General features: G+C 43.7%; 1 protein-coding gene across 1 annotated transcript in view; it reads left to right on the top strand.

The window, feature by feature from the left end:
* The window catches only part of Frmpd1 (FERM and PDZ domain containing 1), a 164,816-nt gene that overhangs the window by 110,818 nt on the left and 29,841 nt on the right, over nucleotides 1–24,157 (top strand). Inside the window, exons 4-6 of the mRNA XM_028770261.1 lie at nucleotides 12,686–12,843; nucleotides 13,605–13,707; nucleotides 17,757–17,802. Of these exons, the coding sequence (XP_028626094.1) occupies nucleotides 12,686–12,843; nucleotides 13,605–13,707; nucleotides 17,757–17,802 (307 nt within the window). The remainder of the gene's footprint in view (nucleotides 1–12,685; nucleotides 12,844–13,604; nucleotides 13,708–17,756; nucleotides 17,803–24,157) is intronic.

Raw genomic sequence — 24,157 nt, 5'->3', positions numbered from 1 at the left:
TTTCTTTCTTTCTTTCTTTCTTTCTTTCTTTCTTTCTTTCTTTCTTTTTTTCTTTCTTTCTTTCTTTCTTTCTTTCTTTCTTTCCTTCTTTCTTTCTCTCTCTCTCTCTCTCTCTCACACACACACACACACACACATATACATACACACATACACACATATACACACACATATATATATACACACACCTATATATACACACACATATATATATGTACATACACATAAACACATATATAAACATACACACATCTATACACACGTACATATACACATTCATAACAAATCAAAAATATTTTAATTTCAATTTAATTTAATTTTATTTTATGTGTGCGTGTGTGTGTCTGCATATTGTGCGACATGTGCATGTCTGGTACCTGCAGAGGCCAGAAAAGGGCATTGGGTCCCTTAGAACTGGAGCTATGGATGGTTGTGAGCTACTGTGCGCTGCTAGGAATGGAACCTGAGGTCTTCGGAAGAGCACACAGTGCTCTTAACTGATAAGCCATGGATTTTTTCTCCTGTCCCTCCTTTTTCCAAAAGAACATTTTGGTAGCACACAACTTTAAGACACTAGAGAAATTGAAATAAGGAATATGGATGTTAAAATGCATTACAAACACACGCCCAGGACTTTGCACCTCAACACTCAAATTAGCTAGGGCCAGCAGTGAAGGAAATTCCCTGAAGGGTCATCTGTGGTCCAGGAAGCAGCTATCAGCAGTTAGGCCACTTTGCACATATACTCTAGGTTTTTTCGAAGACTTGCAATAATTCCAGTCTTGTACTTGCTTTTTCTTACAATAGCTATTTCTCCATAATATTTAAACTTTATGTTTGGCTCGAAGTATATTACATAGGAGTAAGTCAGCTCAAAGCAACTGTCCATTTCTAAGCCTTATGAAATAATGGAGAACTTCAAGTATCTGGTGTGATGTAATTCTCCTGTAACGCACCTTTAACCGGTGTTTTACTGAAGGGAGTGCCGACCCTCAAAGCTACATGGATTTCCTCAGTTTTCAGTGAAGTCTCACCAGGTGTTATTGATACCATCATTGGTCAAATTTAGACTGTAGTATAAATTGGAATGCCTGGACCTAGGCTGAGGAAGACTAGTGGTGCTTGCAGTTCCTGGAATGGGAGATTATGCAAGTACATTGAAGCTGACACTTCTGTGACCACTTGACTGCATAGTCTATCATGTGACCACTTGATTGCAAAGTCCGTCATGTGACCTCTTGACTGCATAGTCCATCCTGACAATGAAGTGTTCATCATCAGTTCTTTGAGGAACGGCTAACCCAGAGGGCAGGAGCACTGGCTCGGGGTTCAGAGCATGTAGGCTCTTGCGGAGGACAGTTCCCAGCATCCATATCAGGCCACTCACTTCCACCTGTCACTCCAGCTCCAGGAGATCCAGGGCCCTCTTCTGAGCTCTGTGGGTACCTGCATTCAAGTGCACATATACACATGATTTAAAAATAATAAAAACAAAACAAATCTGTTTAAAGAAGAAATAGCTAATCCTTCTAACAGCCCCGTGATATGATTTTCTCTTGGTTACTTTTGTCAACTGGATGTGGGCGAGAGTCATTTGAGAAGAGGGACCGTCAGTTGAAAAAAAAAAATGTCTACGCTAGACTGGCCTGTACGCAAGCCTGTTGGGCATTTAGTTGATTAGTAATTGGTGTGGCAGGCCCGTCCTGCTGTGGATGGTGCCATCCCTGGGCAGGTGCTCCTGGCTGCAGACAACCGAGTGAGCCATGAGGAACAAGCCAGGAGACGAAGTCCCACCATGGTCCATGCGTCAGTTCCTGCCTCTAGGTGCCTGTCTTTAGTCCCCCTGCCCCGCCCTCCTAACTTCCTTGGGTGATGGACTATATTGTGAAACTGTCGGCTGAAATAAAAGCCCTTTTCTTCCCAAGTTGCTTTCCATCACGATACTTTATCAGAGCAATAGAAACACTGCTTTGACAGTTTTGAATTTGTTTATTTACTTATTTATTTATTATTTACTTCCTGATCACAGCCCCATCTCCCTCCTCTTTTCCCAGTCTTATCCTTAAAACTCCCTCCCCTCACTGCCCCCTCCCCTCGGGTACCACCGCACCCAGGGTCATCTAGTCAGTCCAAGTACAGGGAAGGGGATCCAATGGCCAGGAGTAGAGACTGAGACAGCCCAGCTCCATTTGTTAGGGGACCCACATGAAGACCAAGCTGCACATTTGCTACAAATGTGTAGGGAGCCTAGGTCAAGCCCCTGCATGCTCCCTGGTTGGTGGCCTAAGCTCTGTGAGCCCCCATGGTCCCAGGTTAGTTGACTCTGTCCAACTCCTTCTGGTGTCCTTGACCCCTCTGACTTGCTCACTTCTATCCCCCAGTCTTCCACAAGACTCCCCCAGCTCCGCTTGATGTTGGGCTGTGGGTCTCTGTGTCTGCCTCTATCTGCTGCTGAATAAAGCCTCTCAGGAGACAGTTATGCTAGGCTCCTGTCTACGAGCATAGCACTGTATCATTAAGAGTGTCAGGGGTTGGCTCTCTCACATGGGACGTGTCTCAAGTTGGGGCAGTCATTGGTGGGCTACTCCCTCAGTCTCTGCTCTATCTTTATCCCTAAACATCTTGTTGGCCGGAAAAACTTTTGGGTTGAAGATTCTGTGAGTGGATTGATGTCCCCATTCCTCCCCTGGAAGTCCTGCCTGGTTACAGGAGGTGGCCACTTCAGTCTCTATATCCCCCTCTGGTAGGAATCTAAGTTAGGGTCACCCCCATAATAAACTCCCCATATCCTCTCCTGTCCCAGGCCTCCAGCTACTCACTAGTGATGCCCCGCTGCAGATTTCTATTCTCACTTCTAGCTTTCTCTTGCCCCCTCCTCACCTCCTTTCCTGCCCAGTTCCCTCTCTCCATCCACCTCTGATGACTGTTTAGTTTCCCCTTCTGAGTGGAATTCACACATCCTCCATTGTGCTCTCCTTTTTATCCAGTTCCTTTGTGCCTGTAGTTATAGCATGGTTGTCCTGCACTTATGGCTAATGTCCATTTATAAGTGAATACCTACCATGCATGTCCTTTTGCATCTGGGTTACCTCACTCAGGATATTCTCAAGTTCCATCCATTTGCCTGAAAAATTCATGATGTCTTCTTTTTTTATTACCTGAATAGTATCCCATTATGTAGATGTACCACATTTTCATATCCATTCTTCAGTTGAGGAACATCTGGGTTGTCTTTCAGTTTCTGGCTATTACATACAAAGCTGCTATAAACATAGTTGAGCAAGTGTCCCTGTGTTATAGTGGGGCACCTTTTGAGTATTTTCCCAGGACTGGTATACCTGGGTCTTGCAGTAGAACTATTCTTAGTTTTCTGAGAAACCACCAAATAGATTCCCAAAGTGGTTTTACCAGTTTGCAATCCCACCAGCAATAGAGGAGTGTTCCCTTGCTCCATCCTTGCCCATATGTGCTGTGACCTGAGTTTTTGATCTTAGCCATTCTGGTGGGTGTAAGTGGAATCTCGGAGTCATTTGGATTTGTATTTCCTTGATGACTAAGGATGTTGAGCCTTTATTTAAGTGCTTCTCAGCCATTTGAGATTCTTCTGTTGGGAATTCCCCATTTAGCTCTGTACCCCATTTTTTAATTGGATTGTTTAGACTGTTGGTATTTAATTTCTTGAGTTCTTTATATATTTTAGATATTAGCCCTCTGTCAGATATAGTATTGGTGAAGATCCTTTTCCAATCTGTAGGTTGCCATTTTGTCCTATTGATGAGGTCTTTTGCCCTGAAGAAGCTTTTCAGTTTCTTGAGGTCCCATTTATTAATTGTTGATCTTAGAGACTGAACCACTGGTGTTCTGTTCAGGAAATTGTCTTCTGTACCAACGAGTTCAAGGGTATTTTCTACTTTCTATTCTATTAGGTTTAGTGTATCTGGTTTTATGCTGAGGTCTTTGATCCACTTGGACTTGAGTTTTGTGCAAGGTGATATGAAACTGAACAACTTTCTTCCCAATGAAGAAATAAAATAATTAAAGACTTTTTAGAATTCAGTGAAACGAAGGCAGAACATACCCCAATTTATGGGACACTAAGAGGAACGTTCATGGCACTAAAGGCCTCCATAAAGAAGTGAGAAAGTTCTCATACCAGCAATTTTCGAGTACATCTGAAAGCTCTAGAAAGAAAGAAGCAAACTCACAGCAAGAGTAGAGGCAGGAAAAACAAAAAAACAAAATCAGGGCTGATATCAATTAGAAACAAAGAAAACAATACAAAGAATCAATGAAACCAAGAAATGGTTCTTTGAAAAAAACCAATAAAATAGACAAACCCTTAACCAAACTAACTAAAAGACAGAGAGACAGTATCCAAATAAACAAAATCAGAAAGGGAAAGGGAAATAACAACAGGCAACTAAGAAATTCAAAGAATCATTTGATCTTCAAAAGCCTGGACTCCAAAAATTGGAAATGGGTGATTTTCTAGACAGTACAGCCTGGTTAGGAAGACCTGCATCACAGAGAAACTGCAACATAAAAACCTTAGCTTGTCATTTTCCTTACAAGAAAATGAGGGTTTTTTTCGTTGTTTTGTTGTTTGTTTGTTTGTTTTGATACAAAGTTTCACTATGTAGCCTTGGTTGATTTATCTGGAACTCATAGAGGCCTGTCTATCCCTGCCTCCCAGGAATTGTTGGGGGTTTTTTTGACACAGGGTTTCTCTGTGTAGCCCTGTTTGTCCTGGAACTCACTATATAGACCAGGCTGGCATCCAACTCACAGATTTGCCTGCCTCTGCCTCCCAAGTGCTGGAACTAAAGATGTGCACCACTACACTCAGCCCAGTTTTCTTTTTAAATCTTTTTAGGACTATAGAAATAAGACTATACTGGCTTAGAAGCTGATATTCCACTTGTCTTTTCTCTGACAGAAGTTACTGTTTCTATATAGTTAAAGCACTTCTTTTTTTTTTTTTCTTTTTTGGTTTTTCAGTTTTTCGAGACAGGGTTTCTCTCTGTGTAGTCCTGGCTGTCCTGGAACTCACTCTGTAGACAAGACTGGCCTCGAACTTAGAAATCCGCCTGCCTCTACCTCCCAAGTCCTGGGATTAAAGGCGTGCGCCACTATTGCCCGGCAAAACTAGTGTTATCTTTTTCTTTTTTTTTTTTTTTTTGATGCATTTCTTTATTGCATCTAAATTTAAAATAATCTTGACCTGGGGCTGCAGGGATTGCTCAGTCACTAAAAAGCTGGCTCAGATCCCCAGCATCCATGTAAAAGCTGGGTAGAGCAGGGTATGTTTGTAACTCCAGCAATGGTGGGTATCTACAGCTCATTGGTAAGCTGGTTCACCCAGTTGGTGAGTGCCAGGTTCAATGAGAGATCCCATTCCAAAAAAATAAATTTACAAAAGACTCTGTCTCAAATAAGGAAACAGAGATTTTGAAAATTCTCATGGAGAAGAAATGATAAATTACCTTGAATTGAACATCACATGATGTATGTAGGTATATTGATACCCCATAAATATGTACAATTATGTGTCATATATATGTAAATTTTTATTATTGCAAAAGGAAAAAGTAAGGTAGAGCATTACCAGGAAGGAATCTAACATCAACCTCTGGCCTACGCAAACACACACACACACACTTTTTTAAAAAATCTTGGCCTAATGGAAGTTTTACTTTTTAATTGAGCAGAGTTTAAGATATAATACTCTATCTTTAGTTCTTCAATGTCGAAGTTATTTTAATATAATCTAGGAAATAAAGATGTAGCTTGATTTCCCCCCCCCCCCCAGGATAGTAAGCAGTTGTGAGTCACTTTGTGTAATTCGGGACTCTTGCTTCGCCCTCACGCAGGTGATATAGGAACCATTTCTGGGCCGTTGAACTTACTGACTGCTCTATATGGCTGTGCTAAAACCACTTATATTAATTGTATCATACATCTCATTTCCTGTTAAACCAGGCTTTTCTTTGGCTTTGCTTTCAGAGCCTTTGCTTCCAGTTGCCATTTCCGCCATACTGAATAATTTCACTTGGTTATTAATAACACGCATGAAATTGACTGAATTTTCTACTCTTTAGAGAGGAGATCTCTGCACAGCAAGATTAGTTTTATCTTTAAGTTCAAAAAAGATTTTTTTTCAATCTAGCTTGACTCTCAGAACTGAATGTACTGCATGTATGTATACACATGTATGTACACACATGTAATGTACATATGGCATCTCAGTGTCACAAGCCCCTCCTACTGGCTTTACACACTTCCCAGACGTATTTGTCCAGCCTATTTACTATGACACAGAGGTGGCTTTGTCTGTCTTTTCTAATATTCCTGATGATAGCCATCCTTTCAGGTGCCACATTTTTCTATTGTTTCTTGACCTGTGAGCAAAAGCTGAAGGATTTGAGAACAGTCTGGGAGACAGGCTCTTATGCTGGCTGTGGAGTCACTGTGTGGTCCAGGCTGGCTGAAACATGGGATCTTCTGCCCCAGCTGTGTTGGGATTACATACTTGTACCGCCGTGTCTACCTCCAAATCATGTTTAAAGTAGCAACAGGCCTGGGGATATAATATAGTAATATCACTTTCCCAGTGTATGTAAGGCCCTGGGTTCCATCCCTCACACCACAAAATAATAAATAGTAAAGATGGAAGGTATCCCCTCAAGTGTGGGGGTGCTGCATTGACTGCCCGCCTAGATACCATCACAACTCTGGAACATGACTCTGACAACAGGGTCACTCTGTTTTTGATACAGATTTGGCCTCTATTCCAGCCTTTTCTGAATCCATCTCAAAGTATAAAATTTGGTTTATACCAGAGTCAGCTTCTAAAAATCACTGAAGCTAAACATAATAAGGTGTTTAGACAGAGATTTTAACTAGATTTTAGATGTTCTGCTTCTCCACAAGCTACCAGAACATGAGGGTGGTTCTGTGTAGAGGTGAGATACACATCCCAGAGTATCCGTGGACAGAGCAAAGGCCAGAGGATATTTGAAGCATAATTTATTTCCACCTGGCATTTTTTCCTCTTCAGTGTTATTGATCAGCTCAGCATGAACTTATGACCCGTAAGATTTAGCATTAACCTCTACAAACTGTTTAGATGAATTGATCATGTATTCTCTGTTCCTACCTTAGAGGTAAATCCACTTATCCGATGGGAATTCCATTAGTATAATGACGAGTCTTCTGCCATTTGGTTGTAAGCTTAGAAAAATGGCCTCCAACTTATGATTGGAGCGCACCAGGCATCGCCACAGAGGTAGACAGATGATTGGAACATACCAGGCATTGCCACAGTGGTAGACAGATGTGGTTTTGGATCGCCATTTAGTTTTCTATTTAAAACATGTCTCAAAAGAGGATATTTCATTGTAGAAACCATTTCTTTCAACTACTGTCAAATATTAAATGTTCTCTTCGAGAAAGGCCAGTTTATGTACTTACATAGTCCCTTTCCAAGCAAAAGCTAGGTGTGGCCTTTAGGGAAAATGTCAACTCCAGACTTTGAGCCAAATTCACAAATGCTATCCTGTGATTAGTAAACACAGTGGGGCCTTGTTTGTCTTCCACTGTTAAAGAGTGCACCTTCCAAAGGGAAAGTGTCAGATAACTGAAGCCCACTCATCTGGAAAGCATGGAGGTGGAGTCAGTTGACACCCGTGGTAAGAGTGTGTGCTCTTTCTTTTATTCACAGATGGTTACTGAGACTCCGGCTGGCTCTGAGTTCTTCACATGGATTAAGAAAGGTTAAGCTCTCAAAATGCAAACTACAACCTAGAGAGGACAGCAGAGTTTGCACTGGCCATTCTAAATGTGAGGTCTATTTGAAATAAGGATAGTAGCAGGGTATGAAGGCGTGGGCCTCTATAATTCCAGCCCTCAGGAGGTAGAGGCAGGAGGATCCTCAGTTACATCGAGAGTTTGAAGCCAGTCTGGGTTGCACAAGAGCATAAGACAAGCTCAGACAAACAGAGAAGTGCCAGGGAGACGGTGTGGGTAAACGTGCCTGCCATACAAACGCGACAGCCTGAGCTCCAGCCCTGGAAACTCTGTGAGAGCTCAGGGCGTGACGTATGCTCATCATCCCAGAACTCTTACTGTGAGAAGGAACACGGAGGCAGGAGAATTGCTGGAAGCTGGAGGCTGTCCTGGAGCATGGAGCATGTCACAGAAACAAGAGAGAACCTGCTAGGTGATAGTAACTCACACCTTTAATCCCAACACTTGGGAGGCCTCGGATCTCTGTGAGTTCAGCCTGGTCTACAGAGCGAGTTTCAGGACAGCCAAGGTTACACAGAGAAACCCTGTCTCAAAAAACTTACAAAAACAAAACAACAACAAAAAACCCCTGCCCCAACAAAGTGTAGACAGCAAGAACTGGCTCTTAAGGAAATTATCCTGTGACCTGGATATGGGGCGGGAAGTGGGTAGATATGTTCTGTGGGCAAATTCAGCAAACAGAGATATTACTGCCAAAATCGTAAGACTGCGCAGGAGTTGGACAGGTAGAGTGCAGATAAAGGTGAGCGTGCATGTGTGTGCGTGTGCGTGCGTGTGTGTGTGTGTGCACGTGTGTGTGTGTGTGTGTGCGTGTGTGTGTGTGTGTGTGTGTGTAAGGGTGTGTGTTGGAAGTTCCTTGGCAGAAGGAGTTTGCCATGTATGGTGTGTGTGTGTGTGCATGTGTGTGTGTGTGCACATGTGTGTGTGTTGGAAGTTGGAAGTACCAGGCATGTATGTGGTACACATACATGCATGCAGACAAACATTCATACACATGAAATAATAAATTTAAAATAAAAACTGAAAACTAGCAATAATAAACAAAAATCAAGATCCAGTCTCTTTATAAAAGCAAAAGTCCCTCCTGTGTTTATTATGAGGGGCGAACATAATCTGATAAATTACATATCCCGGAATTCCTCAGTGGCGGCTATGCCCCTGCTGTTACTACTGCTGCTATCGTTGTTCTCATTAACTAATAAAATTTGCTTTCTTTTTTTGGATTTGGGAGACAGTCTCAGGTAGCCTGAGCCAGCCTAACTCACTGTGCAGCCAAGGATAACCTTGAACTCTTGGTCTGTCTTCTCTGCCTCCAAGTGCTAGAATTGCAGACATGTGCCACCATGCCTGCCTGGACTTACTTTTCTAAATTTATTTTTTAATCTGAAAGAATTTCTAATCCATATGACATTAAATCTGTGTTTTTAACGGAGCACTTTTATTGTTGTATGTTTAACCCTTTCCCTGCCCCCAGGAACCTAGTCTTACTTGTGCCGGATTTGTCTTCCTTTATGACCTCAATGATAGTTTCGTCATTCCCCTTAAATAGATCTCTCTGACCCCGAGTTAATGAATATACACTACTAATTTTGTTAGCTGAATCCTTCTGATGGTGCTTCCTAGCTGCCTAACATTAGCTCATTAAAAATGCCTGGCATTGAATATACCTTCAACTAATCTGTTTTTAATGAGTTGTTGGAATCTTTCTGTGGCTGTTTTATTTTATCCTGCAACTCCACCAATTCCTTTTACAGCCCTGAAAAAAGGTGGAGGTCAGAAGGATGTTTCAGTGCAAAAAAAAAGAGCTTGCTGTGCAGGCCCTCCATCTTGAGTTTAACCTTCAGAACTGAGTAAGAAGAACACACACATACACGCACAAGTGCACACATGCACTTATGTGCACATGCACAAGACACACATTAGATAAAAATTAAATCAAAACAAAAAAAGGTGATGCATGACCATTTTCTGTGTTTATTTCTCCTATAGTATTCATTCCTGATTCAATATTAAAGTTTTCTTCTGTAACATTAAATAGCCATAATATCCTTTGCTGTTTTAAAAACACAGATAAAGGTTTTCTCATGGCTTAATTTATCTTATATGTATGAATATTTTGCCTGCATGTGTGTATATGTGTACACTGTATGTTTGACTGGGGTGTGCAGAGGCCACCGTGGGCATCACATTCCCTGGAACTCAAGTCACAGACTGTTGTCATCTTCCTGTATTGTCAGTAGGAACTGCACCCAAGTCCTTTGCAAAAGCCGCAAGCGCTCTTGACTGCTGAGCCACCGATGTTGTTCTGAATGCTGAGAGCTTGTGCTGTCTCTCTGTTTCTCTCTGTCTCTGTCTCTTTCTTTGTGTGTATGTGTGTGTGTGTGTGTGTGTGTGTGTGTGTGCACATGTTTGTGTTTAAAGAGGTGATGATGTCTTCCTATGTTTCTCAGGTTGGCCCTGAACCCAAAGGCTCTCCTGCCATACTGTCTCAGCCTTCTAACAGAGAACAAAAGATGTGCCCAGCAGCCATTTTATAGCTTTAAAGTTGGATCTGGAGGGATGGAGTTTGGTCCTCAGCACCCATATTTGGGTGGGCGGCTCACAAATCTAACTCCAGGAGATCCAATGCCCTCATCTGACCCCAAGGGTACTTGATGTTGTGTGTACACACACAGATATGCACAAACATACCCATAAATTTAATATTTTTGTGTTGTTTTTCTGAGACAGTCTCAGGTAACACATTGTGGCTTCGAACTCCTGGGCCACTGACCGCCTTTCAAATGCTGGTGTTACAAGTATGGGCTGCTAAGGCTTGCTTTTTTGTCTTTGGTTTTGGAACAGGGTCTTTTTATAGAGCTCAGCCTATGTGTGACCTTGAGCTCCTCCTGCCTCTGCCTCCTGAGAGCTGAGGTTATAGGTATACTCACTGTGCTTGGCCTCCTGCCTTGTGTTAGATCCCTCTGCAGAGCCTTCCTTTTGAATTAACATGTGTACTTCCTAGAGGGAACCCCCCTCCTCCCTCCCCCACCTCCCGCTTCTAAGCAGTAGGGCTCAGGTCATCACTCCATAGACTCAGAAAACTGGCTCTGAGAGACTGTTTAATACTTCCTGGTTCCTGTTTGGTATTGAGGTCATTATAAATGACAGCGCCCAATAGGTAAGGTCCTGTTGCATCAGGCAGAGTTCCTGACAGTGTTTAGTAAATAGATGAGAGTCAGTTACAGGCAGTAACTGCAGAGGCCTGAGGGAGCTGTTACTTCTCCACAGCCCTCCTGTTTATAATAACGGTAAACGCCTCAGCCTGTCACTCTTTGCTCTTCCTCAGAATCAACCACTGTGTGTTAGGGCAGAAAAAAACAATTTGCTGCTGCAGATAGATGAAAAATAGTTTGTGATTTGCTTCATGATTTTTTTTTGTTTGTTTTGTTTTTTTCGAGACAGGGTTTCTCTGTGTAGCCCTGACTGTCCTGGAACTCACTCTGTAGACCAGGCTGGCCTCGAACTCAGAAACCCACCTGCCTCTGCCTCCCAAGTGCTGGGATTAAAGGCGTGTACCACCACAGCCCGGCTTCATGGTTTTAAGAGATGAAAAAAATACAGCTTTTGACTTCCCTGCTTTCAGATGTAGAGAGAATATGTATGTTTTTAGAGATTAGTACTGAGGCAGTTCTTGCTATTTTGAATTTCACTTTTTTTAAAGAATTATTTATTTTATTTATATGACTACACTGTTGATGTCTTCAGACACACTAGGAGTGGGCATCGGATCCCATTACAGATGGTTGTGAACCATCACGTGGTTGCTGGGAATTGAACTCAGGACCTCTGGAAGAGCAAGCAGTCAGTGCTCCTAACCTCTGAGCCATCTCTCCAGTCCCTATCTGGAATTTCATATAGAAATCCTCATAGTTTCAAAGCTTACCAGAAGTAAATGTATTATAGAATAAATAGATAAACCAGCTAAGGAACATCCAGCTATATGTAAAATAAGCCCATCAGCAAACATCTAAGCAGACTAGCCCTGGGGCTGGAGAGATCGCCCCAGAGGCTAAAGCGCTGGCTACTCTTATAGAGAACCAGACTTCGGTTCCCAGCAGCCATGTTTGTAGCTTACAACCTCCTGTAATTCCAGCTCCAGGGGAGCCTCTTCTGCCTTCCATGAGTCCCCACAGACATGCACACACACACACACACACACACAGAGAGAGAGAGAGAGAGAGAGAGAGAGAGAGAGAGAGAGAGAGAGAGAGAGAGGCTCATGGACACACATAGATACAAATAAAAAAATCAAAATGAAGTCTTTAAACAGTAACTCTTCACTTCTGTACTTTCGGTGGTTTTTCTCCTCTACTCAAGCAGTCCGTTCTACTGGAATGCCTGTCAGTCCATCTGTCCTTCTAGTAATTGACTCTATAGTCCAGAACCTGAGCAATGTATGTCTAGGTCCAACTCAAACCCTACCTCTTCCAGGCAGAATTTCCTGTCCCATCCCTGGTCCCTGTTCTTCAGCCTTCTGGTGCTCACAGCATCTCATGACGTCACTCCAGAGCATGGTGCTAAGTACTACTTGGTGTTGTCTCTTTTATTGTGCTTTATCTCACACAACACTTAAGACAGAGTCAGTGAGGTGTCGGAGTGAGGCCAGCCTGGGCCGTGTAACCATACCTTATCTCCAAACATGAAGGGCTGAAGATTTAGCTTGCAGGCAGAGCTCTTCCCTGCAAACAAAAGCCCTGGTTCAAGCCCAGCACTGAAAGAAAAGGCCTGGCTTCTACTTTGCCTCAGATTTTTCTCTGTCATCTTTGGGCTGACCCGGATGGTAGCCATCTTTTGAAGTTCTGTTTATTTGTTTTACCATCCACTCATTCTCTTCTAGGGCTAAAGTTGCTGCAGCTGATGGGCCACCCGGGACCCCAGCCCAGGCCCTCACACCAGTGAGGCACACGGTGACACTAGACAAAGATGTCCTCCTCCAGAACTATGGATTCCACATTTCTGAGACTCTCCCCCTCACAGTGGTGGCTGTCACAGCAGGTATGGGCTGATGGGAAAACAGGAAAGGATCTTAGCCTCTTAGGGAAAGTAGCTGGGCTTCTCCCCACCCCGCCCTACCAACCCCCTCTGGCCTGTAAGAAAAGGCAGGAAATGCTACATGGGAAGCTGGAAAAGTCTAACCTCATTCTAGGGCTTTTCGTCTTCCTTTGCTGCCAGAATGGAGTGGCCCCAGAAACACTTGCCACTCTGAGCTCTAGACTCCTGCTGGCCTTGGCCAGGGCTCCACACTCCAGGCCTTCCAGGCCTGTGTGGGGCAGGGAAGGTATTTGGATAAGCTGGCCCTCCTCTTTGACTCTTGCACGTCCAGGCTGCCAAGTGTCTGTGGAGAGAAGAATAGAAGCAATTGATCTGTTTTCACTTGAGTCTCTGTGAAATAAGGCTGTGCCGGAGGGGAGAGGAGCAGGCCGAGAGAGCCTTTGTTTTCATGCTTGAGCTGTGTAGTGGTGTTAGGTTTGATGCTGGTTAAGATACATTAACTTCCGTTTATATATGTAAGGATGTACACATACTCAATTCCTTGGCCAGCTGTGATCGTTTGGACAGTTCTGTTCCTTTTCTTTCTGTGCCAGTCTCCACCATCTCTTGAAACTGATGGGAAATAGGTACATTTTCCTGTGGCTCACAATGAGAAAAATTATGCTTCCTATGAGCCAGTGCCCCTGGGACCTAGGCTGCACTGTGACTGGTAGCAGCTCACCCTCCTGGCCTGAGCAGTTAGTTACCTGTTTTCTCTCCAACAGGCGGCTCTGCTCATGGCAAGCTTTTCCCTGGTGATCAGATTCTCCAAATGAACAATGAGCCGGCTGAAGACCTTTCCTGTGAACGCGCAGTTGATATTCTCAGGTACGCACCTGTCTTACAGCATCCAGAGCCACTAGGGTGACTGACAAGCAAAGTGGAGTCACAGGAATGCTGTGGCTGGTCCAGCTATCTCAGAAGGTGGCATTTTGGCTATGACAGTACTATGATCTGCTGTCTTCTACCTGGCACTGTTGCAGGATAGATACCACACTGTGAACCCTACCCGAGATTGTGTTATCTACTAAAAAAAAAAAAAAAAAAAACCTGTTTCTAGTTATGATGTGGCTCAACCCTTAACACACACCTTTAATTCCTCTGGCTGGAATATAGACATGACCTTAGTACACACCTTTCATCCAAACAATGAAGGTAAAGTTAGTTTGTAGAAGGAAGCACCCCTGTCTGAAATTGATGTCTAATCGAGTGGCAGACAAAGTGATGGATCGGAGAAAGATTTGACAGAACAGGATATGCCCAAGCCTCACGAGGAGAGAAGAAAGAGAGGCAACACTAGAGGGAGCAGCACAGAAGGAGAGGAGGAGGAGTTGTACAGAGACAGCTTGCAAAGAGAGAACAAGCTAGTCACAGGTGAAGACGGAACGAGCCAGAGAATGAGAAGGATCCAAAAGATTAGAACATGTTGCCAAAATTAATATGAGGCCAAGCAGAGCAATTCAGTCAAAATCTGAAAGAAGCCAGATCGAATCAGTCATCTTGGAGAGGAGTTTTGCCAGACAGCTGAGTTGAACCAAACAGTCCGAGCTCAGAAAGAACTAGGAAGGGTGAGCTTACGCAGCAGTAAGTCTCAGAGGCTGAAAATGTTATAGGTCTAGATTAGATTGTATGGAGGCTAAAAGCTTCCAGGCCTGAGCCTAGGTTAGCAGACTGAGGTAGTAAGCCTCGGAGACAATAATTATATCAGGTGAATAAAAGTTATCTTTACAAGTATGGTTTGCTATCTTCCGCCAGCCTATAGAACTTTGGCAGGCATAGAATGTATAGTTATCAAACCTCCGCTATGCCTAAAACTCCATGCTAAGCACTGTAGGGAGTAAGTGTGCTGGTGGGTACTCTACTCCATAGGCCCTACCCTGGGAGGACTGACGGTAGCATATGACAAAGCTTGGAAGTAAATAGACGCCAGTGTTTGTCTTTAATCCTGTCATTGTCTTCTAGAGTGTTCTATTACAGCCTGACTGGCATACACGTGGTTTGGTAATGTGGGACCTACAGCTTTCTGTGGTGTCGTTGTGACTGACACGAATGCTTCCTTATCTCCCTGAACCTTCCCAAGAAAGAGCAAGGCACATGTGCAGAGGCTACTCCATAGGAGAATATGTAGCACTGAGAATCGGCCGCCCTCCTTTAAAGGTGCTGGGGTAGGGAAAGGCTCTCCACATACATCAGGACACGTGCAGCCTTGGGCTTTTAAATTCCCACTCAGCACTGCATTATGACTTTGATACTCATAGAAATGGGAAGCAGGGTTTGCTGAGAGTAGCATGTGCTTTCTGTGAGCTGGCCGGCCTGGCTTTGGGTCGGTAGGCTCATCTGTGAGCGTATCTAAGACAGCAATAATAGGTAACATCCACAAGCCAGAGAAAGAGGAACCGAGGATGCAGAATGCCATGTCCACCCTCAGGGAGCACAGTCTTACTGTGGAGACAGACAGTTCAAGTTAAGACTCACAGAGAACCTAGGAAGCCAAACCGGATATTGCTTCAGGAATGCCAGAGGTGTAATTGAATCAGTGAAGCAGGCAGGAAAGGATTTGATGATTTTACTTAAAACTAAGTATCGAAACCTCAGACTTTGCTTTCTAGGTTATTGGGCTGTTTTCCCAAAGAGGACCATTCCCAACAGATTTTTTTTCTTAAAGTGCTGCTAATATTTCTGTCAGTCTTAAACTCCGAGGGATCAACAAATGTATTTATAACTTTAAGCCACAGTCTAGAACTGGGTGTTTAGGTAACACTTGGCTCCCATCTGCTCACTGAGCATCTAGTCTGGGCAAGGAACCCCGGGAGGCAGAGGCAATCTGCTCCCCGGCCACTTGCAAGCCTGTGCTGATCAGTGTGGTACACACCCTTCTGAGAGGAGGATGAGCAGGTTCAGCATCAGCAGTAAGTGGCTGAGAAGCCAGGCTGCAAACGCAGGGGACTGACTCCCAGCTTAGGAGGAAGCTGCAATTTGCTAAAGCTGAGAAGAGTCCAGAAATATTTCAGTTGTACCCTTTTCATTTATTATTTATTTATTTATTTATTTATTTATGAGACTGTATCTCATGTACCCAGGCCAGCCTCAAACTCATGACCTTGAACTTTCCATTTTCCTGCCCCCACCTCTCCAATACTAGGAGGCAGGTGTGTTCACCACACCCAGACCATGTGATACTGGGGATCAAATCCAGGGCTTTATGCATGCTAGGCAAGCACTGTGCGTCTGGGTTCCATGCCCCTGGGGCAGGACCTTTCCTGCCAGCTAGAACGGGGTGATGCTCTAGGTAGGTTAATGAACTTGGACAATAGGGTGGGGGGGGAGGTGTGCTGAACACTTCCCTTTGCCCTAAGAAACATAATGGGGACTGGAGAGACGGCTCAGCGGTTAAGAGCGCTGACTGCTCTTCCAGAGGTCCTGAGTTCAATTCCCAACAAGCACATGGTGGCTCACAACCATCTATGATAGGATCTGATACCCTCTTCTGATGTATCTGAAGACAGCTGCAGTGTGTTTATATACATAAAATAGACAAATAAATTTTTTTAAAAAAGAAAAGAAACATTCTGGGAGGTAAAATCCCAAATTATGGAGGGTCCTGCAAGAACCAGTGTCATTCTCCCTGAGAAGGGTGGCCAGGATGGGCTTCTGACCGAGGTGTGCTGTGACTCTGCTCCTGTGCTTATGGAGGTCTACGCATGGACTGCTCTTGTAGCTTGATGTCCTGGATCTGAAAGCAAGGCATATTGTTTCATTCATTTTTGTTGAAAAGGTAAACAGACAGACAGACAGACAGACAAAAAAAATCCAGAATAACCTGACAATTACAACAACAAAATCTGTCTCTAATTTCTCCAAAGATATCTGAGGCCCAGTATCCTTTGTACAGCACTGAGACCTTGGATTCTTTGTAACTTACCTCTGAAAAGGTGTGTGCTCACAGGAACTAGAGCAGAGGCAACCCCCAGACAGTGGTAACCCTCAACTTGAGCTTAACCATTAGAGGGGATGATGTACCCTTTCCAGTGACCTAAATGTTTAAATTGGAAGAAGTCAAATGAAAGCCTCAAATAACTGCTTCTTTTAGTAGGCATGGCAAGGGGGTAGGGGTGGGGAGTGGAGGGGGGGAGGGGTCTACTCCTGCTCCTTCTTGGTCCCTTCTAAAAGAAAGTGGAGGTGTGACAGTTACCTGTCAGAACACCTTTGAAATCTCCACAATAATTTCAGACAGAAATGTCTCTTCAGTATCTTGATTATCTGATTGGGCTCACTGCAATGACTGTGTGTGCCCAAACACTACAGACTAGTTGGCTCTTATCTGCTAGGTGCTATCTCCTGAAGAATGTTTAGCCTGTATGTTTTGAAATAGGAGCCTAGATTATCTGTGTTGTCACTGTGCAAAAACAAAACAAAACACACACACGCACACACAAAATCACACACTCAAAACTGGCCAATATCCACAGCTTGAGTTTTCTACCTTATGACACTAAAGGAATGAGAGCCTTGAGGGGAGTAGACAGATGGCAGAGGTGGGCATCCAGAGAGAAGGAGCATTGAGTGAAAGAAGCCTTTCTAACGAGTAGGGTTTATCATAGTCACCACACACAGATACTTACACAGACACACACATACAGAGATAGACACACAGGTGCACACACACACAGAGAGAGAGGGAGAGGGAGAGGGAGAGGGAGAGGGAGAGGGAGAGGGAGAGGGAGAGAGAGAGAGAGAGAGAGAGAGAGAGAGAGAGAGAGAGAGATATGCACATACAGACACACAGGTGCAGAGAGAGAGAGAGATGCACATACAGACACACAGGTGCACACACACAAAAATGATTGAATCCTTTTCTTTTATCCTTTGTTTTTCAGGGAAACAGAAGATGCCCTTTCAATTACAGTTGTCCGCTGCACATCGGTAAACCTCTTTTTTTTGTTTTATATGTTAGTTTCACTCTTCCTGATCCTAAGATTCGGATGCTCCTTGAAGATATCCCTTAGACAATAGGGCAGAGGGCAGAGGGTGGCAGCTACCAGGCAGTAGATGGCTAGTCCACAGGCCATAGGTGCTGTGGAGGAAACCTGCTGTTCAGAGGAAGAGACCATCTGTGATGCACAGTGTGCTAATGGAGGGACAGCAAACAGGGAGCTCCAAGACAAGCTTCGGTGAATGACTTTGGATAAGTCTCTTCCTTGAGTTTTCACTGGGTAAAATGGCAGGTGACAGTAATCCCCTTGTCTGACGGGTGATCCAAAGCACCAAATGAAGTGCCGGGTGTGACAGTTTTATCAGCTGGCCAACCCAAGGCAGTGGTGTAAGTGCGATGAGCCAGAAAGTGGCAGTCCTGGGCCATCAGAGGGGCCCTGGACACAGGAACAGGGAAACTCGTGGGATCAAATTGTAAGAGCAAACTGACCAAGGAGGAGATACTGACCAAAAATTCACATTCTGAGAAAGCGACTAAACATAGATCAAAAAAGGAAGTGGGAATAACATAAGGAATTTTACTAATGTATTTAATAATCTAACTTGGATGACCACACACTAGATTACCAAGAAAATCAAACCACTCCTGAATTTAAAAAAAAAAAAGCATATAGGTCTGGTGTGGTGGCTTACACTTAAAATCCCAGCTCTCAGGAGGATCAAATGTTTGAGGCCAACCTGGGCTGCAGAGCAAGCCAAGGCTACCTTAGGCTATATATGAGATCCTATTAAAAAATACTCAAAAGAAAAAAATTATGTTTCTTTTCCTGAATATAATTTTTCATAAAAACTAAGCTGTGAGTAGTAGCACAGGCATTTAATCCCAAAGAAAGGAGAATCTGTGAGTTTGAGGCCAGCCTGGTCTACGTTGTGAGTTCTAGGACAGCCAGGGCCACATGGAAACAACAAGAACAACATAATTACTATGTATTGAAGCTGAGTAGTTAAAATTGATAATCTTAACTACTTCTCCTAGTTAGAAAGGAAATCAATTAAGTATCTGGTGAAAAGAAGTTGGAAAAAATTAGAACTAGGAAGATGGAGATGCATGAAATTGTCAGGCAGGGGCAGAAGGAGCAGAACTTCAAGGCTAGCCTCAGCTACTTAGCCAGATGAAGGCCAGCCTGGGCTATATGAGATCCTGCCTCAATAAACTAAAACAGTTAACTAAAAGGATTAAGGAGAATAATAAGAATCAAAATCTCTTATAGTGAATTCTGCCTCAGGCTCCTGGGAGCTGGTACTGTGGTTATGTGTATCAGCCTTCAACGGTTTTAAGTAGTTGGGATACAGGCAAGCTTACACATACCATATGGTGTTGTAGAATTTGTATTGCTGCATGCCAATGGCCTGAATGCAATGCCTGGGACCTAGACAGTGAACAGTGAAAGGAAAGAACCAGCTCCTCCATGTTGTCTTCTGACCTCCATGCAGGCCCAGTGACATGTGATTGTCACTACACACACAGACACACACACACGCACGCACGCACACATGCAAACATGAGCTCACACAAAATAATGTAATTTAAAAATTTTTAAAGAAGTAAAAATAAAATACAAACAATATGGACAACTGTCAGACCATTGGCTCTTGAAGGTTTCCTGTGCACACAGCCATAGGAAGAGGCACAGTGGAAGAAATGGCCCTTAAATTGCATGAAACGGTGACATTTCTGTGGTCCCAACACTCCATAAACAAAGAACTAGTCTCTTCTCCCCATTCAACAAGTGTTTTATTTTTACTTCTCGGGAACAGTAGGGGGGAAAGTCACCCAATTAGAATTAAAATGTTTGCTATAAATATGACAGGCTGAATGTTCTATGCACGCTAAGTGGAGGCTTTTTTTATTCCAGCCAGAGTTTGTCTATGAAATAATGTGAATCCGATATAAAAAATAGAGAGAGCTAATCAGTGTAAATAACAGTGCAGGTGGCAAGCCTTTCTTTTTATTTAGCTTATTATCATCTCAATGGGAAACATCTTAATCTTAATTAGGTGGGGGTTTCCCACAGCAGTTCCATGAAATGGACAAAATAAAGCACTTGCTTCTGTGAGGCAGAAAATGGCATGTAGCCGTATGGCTTAAAAATTGGAAAGCAGGGGAGGAAAAAAAAAGTCTGTGTTCCAATATCAAGCTTTCCAGGCAAAAACGTGAGCACCACACCCAAGAGGACCTACAGAGAAGCCCACCAGGACTCCTGAGAAATGCCCTGACCATAGATAGGCCTCTTCCAGAAGTGTCCCAAAGCATTTTGCAGACATTACTACAGCATGAGACATGGCTTGCTGTGGTTATGGTAGATTTCTGGAATCCTAATATAACTGAAACAGATTAGGAATTATAAAATCCAAGGCTTAGACATTTAATGGCTATTTCTCTAGGACACAGAATTTTATGGAAAAATACGTCCTGGCTTAAATTTGCATTTTTAAAAAAATTGTTATTTTTCTTAAATTACATGTGTGTGTGTGTGTGTGTGTGTGTGTGTGTGTGTGTGTGTGTGTGTACATGAATGCAGTGCCCAGCAGAGCTGGAAGGAGGGGTCAGATTATTGGGAGCTAGAGTCACAGGTAATTTGAGCCACCTGATGTGGATGCTGGGAACAGAGCTCAGGTTCCCTGAAAGAGTAGCACAGACTCTTTCGTTGTTCTTTTCCTGAGACAAAGTCCTACTATGTAGCCCTGGCTGTCCTGGAACTCACTATGTAGACCATGCTGGACTCAAACTCAAAGAAATCTGTCTGCCTCCGCCTTCTGAGCACTGAGGGATTAAAGATGTGAAATGGACCCAGAGCAAAATGGACTCTTAACCACTGAGCCATCGCCTCAGCCCCAAATCTGCATTTTTGTGTCAATGACATTAATTATTTTAATAGTATACTAACAATTGATATGTTGCATAATTTTCACCAGAAGGAAATTGTACAAAGCAGAACAGACTCATTATCCCCGCCTTTGAAGATCACAGGTGCTGTGACCATATAGCACTGTGTAGCACCCAGTTCAGGGGGGATGGGCTTATTTCCAGGGGGTCAGGTTCTGGAGCCCACACTTTCTAAGACGATACCGGTTGACCTCCATGCATCCTGCCGTTTTCATGAAGTGATATTGAGTCACCCTTGGCAAGGGTACTGCAGAAATATGAGATAACTTTTCAACAAGCCATTTTTTAAAGAACCTTTACATAAAGGGGAGTCCCCTTTGGAGTTCTTAGTTTCATTAATAAAAGAATTTAAGAATGGACTCTCTTGGAAGCCCAGGGACAGTTTTATTAGAGCTTAAAAGCAAAGCCCTGGGGCAGGCAGACTGTAAAGCTCAGCCTGTCAAGGAGAGGAGTATGGAGGAGAGAAGGGGAAGCTGTGCCAGCGAAGCCGGCGTGGAGGTCAGAGCAAGGCCGGCAACTAGCGCCATGGCAGGGAGGGAGGCTTTCAAGAAAGAGTAAGAGAACCCAGAACGTCCAAGGAAGGCCAAGGTGTTAAAGAAAGCATGCTTAGAAAAGAAAAAATGAAAACATAATGCTCTTCTTAATAATTCAGAAAAGTGGGCAGATCTCCAACCCTCACAAGGTTGCCTCCAGTGAGCTGCTGCACTAGGGGAGGGGATTCTGGGAGGGAAAAAGAACAGTATCTCATTAAAGAGATAATTATTCCACCTACCTTGTTAGTGTGGCTTGGGGTGAGCCCCCTAACCTCTCCACCCCCTTCTTCCCTGGGTGTCTCTTAGCCAGACAGATTGAACCAGCCCAACTGGAACTTAGAGGTCTGCCCCTGCCAGAGATTCCATTCTGTTGACCAGGAAATTTTTCTACCCTAATACTTTTAAGTGCTAACTCTGCAGCAAAAACACAAATTTTATCAGCAAACCCAGGAAGATCTCAGAAGTCCTAGGATAAATGGTAGTTCATCTCCTCCAAATTGTTCCTTTAAAAAAAATCAGTGCACTTACAGAAGTAGTTTGTAGCATGTTACAGATGTTAGGGAACCTGGCTTGCAGCAGGTTACAGATGCTGAGGAGCCTGGTTTGCAGTGCTGATGTTCAGATATTAAAGCAAAGAGGCCACCATGGGGCCCATCAGTTGGCCTTGTTCATGACAGACAGTGGAGTTCTCAAAGCAGCCAGTTCCATGGTTCCAGGAGTGAAAGACTCTATTTCCTTGTAACTCCCAGTGACTGTGCTAGTTCAAAATAGCCTATCTTGTCTGAGACAGCTACCCTGAGATCTGGCTGTATGGCTTTCCTATCTTCAAGCTGAATAGTTACTCCTAATACTTCTCACTCTGCTGATGGGTTTCTAAACGGACTATAATTTCAGTGGCCCTTGCAAATGGTGACATCTGGAAAGGTCCATGCTTCCACCAATAGCCAAAGAGTGTACCAGCAATGCTGGTGGAGCTCGGGGTTGGATTCCCGTTTGGCAGGCCAGTCACACTGTCAGTTGGGATGATATTTGTGGTCAGTGAAATGCTGAACTGGTTTCAAATGAATAGCTTCCAGGCCGAGTCCCCCTTCCTGTGCTCATCCAATTGATTTTTTTTTTTTAATCCTCAGAGTCACTCTTCCTATTAATCCATGTCAGGTCATGTAGCTTGGCCGGGTGTTCTGGCCTGCTGTGCTTTTATAGTCCTGAGGCTGAAAGGCTTAGTTGTACAGTTGCCAGCTATAATCAGCCTCCTTTCTTGTCAAGCAGCCTCCTCTTCTCAGAGTTCCTTCCCTTCTAGTTCTTAGCCAGCTAATTTTCTTTAACGTTTCAGCTCTTGGCCTAATGCTTAGGGGATTGTCCTTCCTAGTGTGAGAAACAGTGATTGGCTCCCATAGATTCCTCTCTGTGCCTCTCTTCTGCTCTGCCCCTGGTAGCTCCATCTCCTGAGTCTTTGGAGTGGTGCTGGTTGCCTATTGCTATGAACACTCTCTGTGCTGTGTTGACAGCCTGCCTCTCTGTGCCCCCTTAGACTTGTTCTTGGTTTTCCCAGCCTTTGACTCAGAGCTTCTCCTGATTCTCAAGGATCTCATTCAACTTCTGCTGCTTGGGACCTGATGACCTCTTACAGTTCTGCCTGTATAAATCCTTCCTCTGCCATCATCTGAGGCATTGCTAAACAGCAACAATAAGGTTCAGCCAAAGGGAGCTTGAGTTACTTAGCTCAGTGGTAGCTCCCTTGTCTAACAGGAACGAGGCCCTGGGTTTGATCCCCAGCACAGGAAAGGATGGGAAAAGAAAAAGAGAAAAGAAGCTAGAACTGTTACGAGAGCAGATAAACCATTGCTGAGTCCACCTACTGGCTCTGCGTGTAGCATTCTCTGCAGGGAGATTGTGAGAGAGATTATTAAATGCTTTGCAAGAATGAAGGAATTCTGACATGTCCACAGGATCCTGGTCTGTCTATCTGGAATACTGTCTCCAAAAGAAATGGTTGAGCTCTGACTTGTCCTTGCTGATTCCTTAGTCATCAATGATCGATGTTGAAAGCTACCTGCTCATCTCTTAGATTTTTACCAAGAATTAACAATGGGCTTTCCAGTGTGTATTTTCTGAATTGTCAGTCTTTGTAGCAGAGGACTTGATATTGGGCGTCTGTAGTCTGTAAATGTGTCTCCTTTCCCTGATCTTGGACAGTGCCAACTGTGGCATATTCCAGTTCCTTGAACCCGTAGAATTCCCCTGGACCAGAGTCTTGAGCTCATAACTTTGGATTTCAACTTCTTCTTTTCCTATTACATTATTCTTTCATATTGGAAAACCAAGAGCTTCTTCATGAGAACAGAGCTATGCTTCCCTCTCATGCTCAAGTTTTCGTTACTCTGTGGCCTGAAAGCAAGCTATGTCTCTGAGGTCATGAGTCACAGTTATATGCCCAGTCATGCCAAGTAACACCACAATTTCTTCTTACTAAAATGTCAGGGCCATTGTTCGTTTCATGTACATCACTGGTATGTTGATATCTAAGTCCATGAACTTGGCTTCCAGAAAGTTCCCCAATGCTGTTATAGATCTCTTCCCTTGGCTACATAGAACATGGCCCAGGGTTTGGAGAGATGGCTCAGTGGTTAAGATCACTGACTACTCTTCCAGAAGTCCTGAGCTCAATTCCCAGCAACTACATGGTGGCTCACAACCATCTGTAATGAGGTCTGATGCCCTCTTCTGATGTGTCTGAAGAGAGAAGTGGTGAACTTATATACATAAAATAAATAAATCATTAAAAAAAAAAACATGGCCCAGAACACCATCTTGGGACTCTTATACATACGGACATCCTAAAGTTTGGCCTAAAAGACTGGCTACA

Source organism: Grammomys surdaster, unplaced genomic scaffold (genome assembly GCF_004785775.1).
Source record: "Grammomys surdaster isolate TR1022 unplaced genomic scaffold, NIH_TR_1.0 199, whole genome shotgun sequence".
Taxonomy (NCBI): Eukaryota; Metazoa; Chordata; class Mammalia; order Rodentia; family Muridae; genus Grammomys; species Grammomys surdaster.
The sequence above is the reverse complement of the archived record's forward strand: the minus strand, read 5'-3'. Positions and strand labels throughout refer to the sequence as shown.